Genomic DNA, 9,527 nt, shown 5'->3' on the forward strand with positions numbered 1-9,527 from the left:
AGAACCAAAAAAATAGGCACAAGGAAGCAATAGCAACAAGCAGTAACAACAGCAAGATACTAGGAAACCGAAGCGAAAAACAATATAGTAGGAAACAGAAGTTAAACAATGTCCATGTTATAGGTAAATCAGTTCATTATTGACATTTCTGTTGTTTCACTCCTACACAGGTAAAGTCCAATTTTAAGGTCAAGAAAAGTTTAGCCAGAGCACCATGTCTTCTACTAAGCAAAAATCTGTCAGGTATGTCTGAGCAGTCCTTAAATTTGTGGCTAAAGTACTTTTATCTTATAGTAGTATTCTGTTATATAAAACTGCAGCTCATTTTTGTAGTAGTTCTTCTATATAGGCATACTGTACTTTATGCATTAGAGTCTAAGTTATGCACCAAATTTTCTGTTCTAGCTATTAATGAAAACTTGTATCCATAATCAGATTTCCGAATGACCATGACATTGCAAAATCTGGTTCATACAAGGCGTCAAAATTTCTTAAAACTATCTCTACGAAGAATGACGAACAAACGTCTAATTCAAAGTTGGAGAAGGCAGAAATAGAGCCAAAAATGAAGATGTTCCGAAAGAAAAAGCTTTCAAGAGTATTTTCAGAGGACTATGAGGGGGTTCAAATGAAGATATTAGATCCTCGAGGACGTCCCATAAACATATGGAACAAGTGTTTCTTAATTGCTTGTCTTACATCTCTATTTGTTGATCCACTCTTCTTCTATTTACCAAGTGTTAGCGACGAAATCTGCATGGATGCAAGTTATCTTATGGAGATAGTCCTTACAATCGTTCGATCAGTAATAGATGCATTTTATTTGGTTCAGATTTTAGTTCAGTTTCGAACAGCTTATGTTGCACCTTCCTCTCGCGTTTTTGGACGAGGAGAGCTAGTCATTGATTCTTCAAAGATCGCTTCAAGGTATCTTCGGAAGGATTTTTGGTTTGATCTCTTGGCTACTCTTCCGCTTCCTCAGGTATAAACTAGTCCTCTAAGTCTATTGTAGTCTTTTCTCATATTCGTATGATGTTTGGTTGTTAAAAGTTCGAGCAGGAAACGTTATAATCTGCTGGTATTTCCTCTGTTCGGATATTGATTGCCAGAAATGAACTGATAAATTGCTAGATATCATGTTGTTTAGGCTTATACAAGTTACATCAAATGCTACTTTCTGCTACCTATGCTTGCTTATCTCAGACCAAACTAGTCCTAAAACTGTTTTCAGGTTTTGATTTGGGCTGCAATCCCATCTTTGAGAGGTTCGAATAGAATTGGTGCAAAACACGCCTTGCGCTTTACTATCATTTCTCAGTTTTTGTTGAGGCTATGCCTGATTTTTCCACTTTCATCTCACATTATCAAGACTACTGGTGTAATGGTGGAAGCTGCATGGGCCGGGGCAGTTTATAACCTTGTACTCTTCATGCTCGCTAGTCATGTAAGTATACGACTTGTTTTAGAGTAGACCAAATTCCTTGTTTCAATTTAACTAAATACCAAGTTCCATTATTCTGTGACAAGCCTCAACCAGGTTAAGGGTTAAGGTCTGTGTACACATTACCCTCCCCAAACCCTACCTATGCGATTCCACTGGGTTGTTGTTGTTGATGAAGCCTCAACCATTGAGTTGGCCACCATTTTGACTATTTATCTTTTATAGGTTATGGGTTCTTGCTGGTACCTTTTTGCTGTGGAACGACAAGAACAGTGTTGGAAAAATGTTTGTGATCAACAACAACCAGGTTGCCAATATTGGTATTTTGACTGTCAGAGGAAGGATTTTACTAGTAGAATCGCCTGGTATGAACGGAGCAATATATCTAGTTTATGTGGTCCTAACAGCGACTTCTTCCAATTTGGAATCTTTAACGATGCACTGACTTTTGGAGTTACACAGTCTTCATTCTTGAACAAATATGCTTACTGTTTTTGGTGGGGTTTAAGGAACCTAAGGTAACAAACTGCAGCTAAAGCTTTGTTTAATTAACTTTTTCTTTGGTTAAATGCTAACTTTCTTTAATTAACTTTTGCAGCTCTCTTGGGCAGAATCTTGTGACGACTACTGACATTAATGAAATTAATTTTGCTGTTGTTCTTGCAATTCTGGGATTATTGCTCTTTGCTTTACTTATTGGGAATATGCAGGTAAGTCATATACAAATACATTAAACGATAAAGGGACTTAGTTTTCGATCTTAGCCAAACTTGTACTGAAAATGTTTCATTTCTATGGCCTAAATTTTCAATACCAGACTTTCCTTCAATCAACTACTATGAGACTTGAAGAATGGAGGATCAAAAGGACAGACACAGAAGAATGGATGCATCATCGCCAACTCCCCCACGATCTTAAGGAAAGGGTGCGTAAATATGACTTGTATAGGTGGGTGACAACTCGAGGTGTTGACGAAGAATCCATTGTCAAAAGCCTTCCGGTGGATCTCAGAAGGGATATCAAGCGTCATCTTTGTCTCGATCTAGTTCGTCGAGTGAGTATCATTTTCTTCCATCCCTTGACTTCTCCTTTATAAACAACCTATTGCTTTCTAGGGGCTGAGACACCTTATGTTAAGGGGTGTCAATTGATTTTTATGCAGATATACTATATGTTTTGACACCCCTTAGTAAAATTTCTGGCTCCGCCACTCCTTTCCACTAAATGTATTTTCATAATCTTGATCCGGCAGGTTCCTCTGTTTGATCAAATGGATGAGTGTATCTTGGATGCAATATGCGATAGGTTGAAACCACTTCTATATACTGCAGGAACTTGCCTTGTTCGCGAAGCTGATCCTGTTAACGAAATGCACTTCATTATAAGAGGCCATTTGGATTCTTACACTACTGATGGAGGGAGAACAGGTTTTTTCAATTCATGTCAACTAGGTCCGTGCGATTTCTGTGGTGAAGAACTACTGACATGGGCGTTAGACCCTCGTCCGAGCATCATCCTCCCGTCCTCTACACGTACAGTGACAACAATCACTGAAGTAGAAGTATTTGCACTCACTGCAGAGGATGTAAAATTTGTGGCATCACAGTTCCGGAAGCTGCATAGCAAGCAACTCAGGCATACATTCAGGTTTTACTCGAACCAATGGAGGACTTGGGCTGCATGTTTCATACAAGCAGCGTGGTTTCGCTACAAGAGGAGGAAAGAGGCTGCTGCACTTAAAGCTAAGCAGAACCCCGCGGCTGCTCCTACTGAACTACGCGATGAACGAAGAAGTGTATCCTTGGGACAAAAGGCTTCAGAATTTGCTGTATATGCTGCAACATTGGCAGCAAGCAAAAGAAAAGGCGGAAGCATGAGGGGAGAACTAGAACTCATTAGTTCATTACAAAAACCAGTAGAACCTGATTTTTCAGCTGAGGATAGATGAAGGGAAATGCTGGATTGTTATTTGTATATGTTATCTATGTTGCTCCCACTCTCCAAAAATATAGCCGGGAGCGTTTCGGATCCTCCAAAAGTAGTATATTTTTAGAGAATCCAATACGGATGCGGCAGCATTTTTTAGAGTCCGCACAACATAGTATGTTATTTGTATATGTTAAGGTGGTGCTTCCACTCTTTTTTAAATCCCAGATTTGAAGGAAATATAAACTTACACTTTTGAGTAAGTCTATGATGCAAAAGTTTCCAAGATTTCAACAAAGGAGAATACACCTTGCTATTATGGGTCCTCTGTAACAACAATCTTAAGAAATTAAATGATTTTCTTATTTACTAGTACTATTAGAGATGGTTCTCATCTAGAAGTTACTATAGTTTCTTAATTTTTTGGTTAGACCAATCAACAGATTATGCTCAATCCTGGACTAGCTGGTGTTGGTTTTAACAAGAAAAATGATATTGTATAGCTGCTGTAAAAATAATAGCCGAAAAAATATATATAATTTGTATATTTTTTGTATATATATACATTCTATATGTTATATACAAATTTTATACACTTTTTCGACTACCAAATGTAAATAGTTTCTGGCGCGGGCTAAAAGTGATAGTACCCCTTTTAAGAATTCTCTAACATTTAATTTGCTTTATTTTGAATAGCTAGATGATTTATCATAATTTGACCGTCAACCTACTGAAATCTGGGTTTGATAGTAGTGAAACTCATCTAAGACCTTTTGGGCTATATTACCAGTGCGCTTTACAATCAACTGGAGCTGGATAGGTAGAGATGACACCAGGTAGCCACTCTAAAGGACTGCTATTCAAGAATTAGCCAATATGTCATGAATTTCAATTTTCAGTTTAATTTTTCAGGACTCAAATGTCCGGAATTGTCCTAAAGTTAGGATTTTTAATTTAAATTTTCAGAATAAAATAAGTACTACTAATCCATGAATAGCAGCCCTAAGAATGGTTGTTTGTGTATGTCCCCTCCTTGGATAGGGATCTAAAATACGTGAAAATGACACCAGGTACGTAACCACTTTTAAGCATGTTGTTTAAAATATATCTTCGTTTACATTGTATTTAAAGATTAGCTAATTCGCTCAAACTTCAGGACATCGTGTTGTAAAGTTCGAAAATTGTGTCCGGAATATTGAATCTTATATCCTAAATTTTAAATTAACAGTTCAGAAATTCGGGACACTTATTCCTGAATATCAAATTAGCAACTTAGAATTTTAGGACACTTAACCCTGAATTTCAAATTAGCGGCTCAAAAAATTTAGGATATCTAGTCCTGAAGTTTGGATGAATTGGTTAATATTTAAATATATTGTAAATTGTGAGTATATTTTAAATAGCAAGCTTAAAAGTGACTATTAATGCACTTTGCCCCTAAAATACTGGATTGGGCCAGGCTCAAGAATCTGGCCTCATTAGCCATGTAGCCCAGTTCATGAATATCAATGGAGGCATTTGGGTTGTAATATGTTTTCAACGGACTATTTCAATGTATATTTGTATGACATATTACACAAGCATATGTGACAGTTCACTAATTGCTTCAGATTTTGAGAATACATTTTATTAATCCATCTATTTTAAGGACAAATAGAGAATAAAAAAGGAAGATGGATGACTGCCCGATGAGTTACACTTAATAATATGTTTTTTTAATTGCATTAGAGGAATATTATTGATGAGGTTTGAACTCGCCATCTAAAGCGCAAAAGAATTGCACTCACCAAATAAGCTAACTCTCAACATGCATGTAATAATATACATTTGGGACACTTGTGGCTCAGTTACAGTGTTGCAGCTAGAAATTTCCTCAAGAGTGTTCAAATTTTAGAGAGTTCATTTTTTTTTTTGGTTGAAATTCTACTAATAAAACTAAGCACAAAACCAAAAGAAAGAGAGAGTCACGAGGATATAATCAGGATTCGAATCCATGAACTCCACCTCATTTTGAACGTAACATGGCTGGCCGATGGACTACCTATCTCAATTGTATCTAGGGTGGTCAAAATATAATATATAGTCACGTAAAGTAATACTTGAATTATATGTATAGTATAATTTTTCGGTGAAGCGTGCTCGCTTGTTCACCCTTGGCACCATGTAGCTATGCAACTGCTCAGTTGTGCCCATGTCTATTTCTTTTTTTGAAATCGAGAGTCTGATGTTTTCATTTTGTAATTGTCATTTTGCTAGACAAGATGATGCTTGCTTCAATCAATATCAAATTATTGAGTTAATTGTTTCGATTCTCATGAAATTATGAATTTGCAAAGATCACTGTAAAACAGGAAGGTTGAGAACATCTTGTTGCCATAATTTATGGAGATATTTTTTCCACACATGGGAAAGAAGGGGGCCTTAATTTTTGAATTTTTCCCTGACAAATCTCAATGAGTTTTACCAAATAGTAGTATTAATAATTTGTAGGGGCCTCACAATTTGGGGCCTAAAGCCAAGACTCTTAATTGGTTGCCGGTGCTTTAAGTCGTTAAAATAGCACGGGCTAGCTAATTTTTGGACTGATAATTGAAAAAATTGCAAGTGTTTGCAAAGTCATTGAAAAATAGCCACTATTTTGCTGCAACACGGAAAGTTCCGGCATAATATACTGGAGATTGTAGTACTTGTGTATGAACTTTCAGCATATTATGCTGGAAAACTCCAGTATATAATATGCTGGAACTCCAATATATTATGCTGGAACTCCAGTATATTATACCGGAAGTTCACATGTAAAAAATTCGAACTTCAGTATATTATGCTGGAATATTTTTTGAATTTTGAACAGTGTTTTTGTTCAGATTTATCTTTATATGAAATATGGCTAAATTTTGATTACTTTTGAAATTATGGTTATTTTTCAATTACCACTTATAAATCTGACTATTTTTAAATTTCACCCATTTAAGTCGGCCCTGAATCCGATCATATCCAACTAATGTTTTAAGGTTGGATTTATATGTATTTGCATGTGTATGCACACAACCTGAATAACAAGCATAAGTAGAGTTAGATATATATTTTAGAAATCATTTCAACTCAAAATTGTTCAGTAATGGCTGGTCGACCAAAAATAATTATATTTGCTAGTCAATAATATACAAAAAATATATAGTATTATATATAAAATATGTATAATACGAAAATATATATATTTTGCGGCTATTATTTTTTTTATAGCGGACTGGACCGACATTAATTTGATCCTTTGCTAGGCACGCAACACCACAACATGGGAATGAAACCAACATGTTTTTCAAGAAAAGAGGGCACCAAAAGGTCAAAATAGATAGCTAGATCGTCCATATTTGAGTCTATATGGTAAAAGGAGAAGCCAAAATATTGTTGTTTAATTTCCTACATTGGGTTTAAGCTCTTTTACCTTTTTCCTCTTTTTGTTTTCCTTTGTCTCAAAGCAATAGAAGAAATAAAGAAATGTGAATACTTATAAAACGTTGGCCTTTTAACTCTGAAATTGTGATTAGTTTTAGTGTTTTCTTTTCCTATCCCAAATAAATATTTATTCTGTATAATCTTTATGTGATGAACGATTGGTCTATTTTACTTATTAATATATTATTTACATAAACATATATAAAGAGATTTTTTTGTGATACGACGTCAATTTGACACTGTTAGTAAAGATGTCTCCGCCAAACGACTCCGTTAATAAGAGCTCTTGGGAATCATTAGCCTTGGCGAGGATTTGACTGGAGTCAGGGGCGGTGCTAGCCCTTTGCTTGCGGGTCCGGCTGAATCCAGTAGCTTTTGTGCAGTTTCTCTTGTGAAATTCCTGGAATATGTACAAATTAAATTATTATTATAGAACCTAATAACTTAAAAGAACTAAAAGCCCGAACCCATAAGCTTCAAATCCTAGCTTCGACTCTGATTCGTCTGGACTATATATGACTTATCCATAACTTGTGGAAACTTCTTTTTCTTGTATGTGGATGGAGGCCATATAATAAGGTGCAAAAGAGAGAAATTCTTTGACTAAGAAGTTTCAACTTGAAAAAAAAGCCTAAAATTTAGAGTGCTTTCATTAGGTAATGATTAATATTAAGAGTTGTATGAGTGCATGGCTAGCATGTTTGCTTTCAAAATAGGTTAACGTTCAATATTTGTTTATTCTTACGAGGCCTTGGCTTCTTCTAGCTATAGTAGTGTTTGAATCATGTTAAAGAAGTCTAAGTTGTGACTCTAATGATTTGTTCCAACTTTTAACCTTGATTATCTTTGACTTGAAGCTATTGAGAAATAAATAAAAGCAAGATGTAATTACTTAAAGGTATTAGATAACCAATCATGATACGGAGCCTTGGAGTAACAGTAAAGTTATCTCCAAGTGACCTATATATTACGGATTGATGTTGTAGAATCATCCATTGTTGCTTGCATTTGGGTAGATTGTCTACCTTACTTCTTGGGGTACGGCCCTTCTTCGAACCCTGCATGAACACGGTATACTTCGTGCACCGAACTGTCTTTTTTAGTAGATAACCGATCATGATAATATTTGATAATAAGTCCTTTTTTTAAAATCAGTTTATTGGGATATTGTTACTTTCTTGTTTTGACTGATTTATTTATTCAAATTAGTGGAAAAGAGTTGCCTTACTCATATTAATAGTGAAAGGTGTATTAATAACTTTATAAGAAGGTGTAATTATAATTTCTTTATTCTTTTCTCTCTTGTTTGGTCAAGAAATAGATTGTTGAATATTCTGTCACCGACAAAACATTCATAAAAAGATTGATTTGAAATTTTGAATGTTAGTTTTTAACATTTTTTAATTATTTTCATTACATATTTTTAGGCTTTTTGGGTTGTTATAATCACGGCATAAGTTGTCTTGTTAAAATAAAGTCTAACTAACATGATTTGTCTAATGAAGTCCTTGTTTTCTTCAGGGAGATTGAGGTGTCATTTTCATTCTTTTCTTTTCTTCTCGGCATGGTTTCTGGAAAAGAGCTATCTGAAAAGAGTTTTAAGATTTTAAATTTTTTTACACAATTAAGTCACTTAATAAGTAATTGTGAATAATATTATCAATGAGCATGGATTGATAATTTAGAATATTGGTCAATAACCTACTAGGGCAGTCCAGCGCACGAAGCATTTCGCGTTCATGCAGGGTCCGAGGAATGGTCGCACTCCAAGGGGTATGATGTAGGCGGTCTACCCTGATGCAAGTATCAATGGCTGATTTCATGGCTCGAGCACGTGACCTATAAGTCACGCGCAGATAACTTTACCGTCGCTCCAAAGCTCCGCTCCGACCATAGTAGTTGGTCAATAATTGTTGAGTTGTCCCACATCGGAGGGATTTGAGGTCCTTGGTCTCCTTATATGGTTTGGGCAATCCTCACCTCATAAGCTAGCTTTTGGGGTTGAGTTAGGCACACGGTCCATTCTTATCATGGTATCAGAGCCAGGCCCATCCCAATAATTGTTACCGATGTTGGGCCCCCATTTATGTTGTCCACGCTCCTTAGGCCTGGGCGTGGGGGGGGGGGGGTGTTGAGTTGTCCCACATCGGAGGAATTTGAGGTCCTTGGTCTCCTTATATGGCTTGGGCAATCCTCACCTCATAAGCTAGCTATTGGGGTTGAGTTAGGCCCAAGGTCCATTCTTATCAATAATTAACCTACAAGAGACAGACTACAGAGATGGGGAGCACAAGTTGACCAAGATTGTGTCCTATGCAAACAAGCTAATGAAACCATTCAGCATCTTTTTTTGAATGCCCATATGCAAACGCATTATGGAGTAAACTGTTAGTATGGCAAGGGATTAAAAGATCAGTACATGGATGGGATGAGGGGCTAAGATGGGCTGAGATGTGGACTAAGAGGAAAAAAGCAGCAGCAGAACTATATAAAATGGTATTAGCAGCAACTGTATACTATGTGTGGGAAGAAAGGAATGCTCGAATTTTCCAAGCCAAGGCAAAAGGTGGGAGATAATATGCAAGCTAATTATACAGGAGATTCACTGTCGAAGTAATAGACATATAGAAAAAGTCCTACATAGTCTAGACTGGTACCCAATATAATAGGTAGGAAATGTGTAAATAATAGAAAGTGGGGAGGG

At 36.1% G+C, this 9,527-nt stretch overlaps 1 protein-coding gene across 1 annotated transcript; it reads left to right on the plus strand.

The window, feature by feature from the left end:
• LOC109236026 (protein CNGC15b-like) lies at positions 215-3,389 on the plus strand. The gene is made up of 7 exons (XM_019402259.1): positions 215-243; positions 436-982; positions 1,232-1,444; positions 1,667-1,959; positions 2,040-2,151; positions 2,259-2,495; positions 2,694-3,389. Exons 1-7 carry the CDS (start codon positions 215-217, stop codon positions 3,387-3,389), a joined length of 2,127 nt encoding a protein of 708 aa, XP_019257804.1.

This window comes from Nicotiana attenuata, chromosome 12 (genome assembly GCF_001879085.1).
Source record: "Nicotiana attenuata strain UT chromosome 12, NIATTr2, whole genome shotgun sequence".
In the NCBI taxonomy this organism is placed as follows: domain Eukaryota; kingdom Viridiplantae; phylum Streptophyta; class Magnoliopsida; order Solanales; family Solanaceae; genus Nicotiana; species Nicotiana attenuata.

Bases quoted from the DNA above. Each gene is read 5' to 3' on its own strand.
- LOC109236026 (XM_019402259.1), top strand. From the start codon at position 215: ATGTCTTCTACTAAGCAAAAATCTGTCAG. The intron at 1,445-1,666 runs GTAAGTATACGA...TATCTTTTATAG, and splicing joins TCTTCATGCTCGCTAGTCAT to GTTATGGGTTCTTGCTGGTA. The intron at 2,496-2,693 runs GTGAGTATCATT...TTGATCCGGCAG, and splicing joins GTCTCGATCTAGTTCGTCGA to GTTCCTCTGTTTGATCAAAT.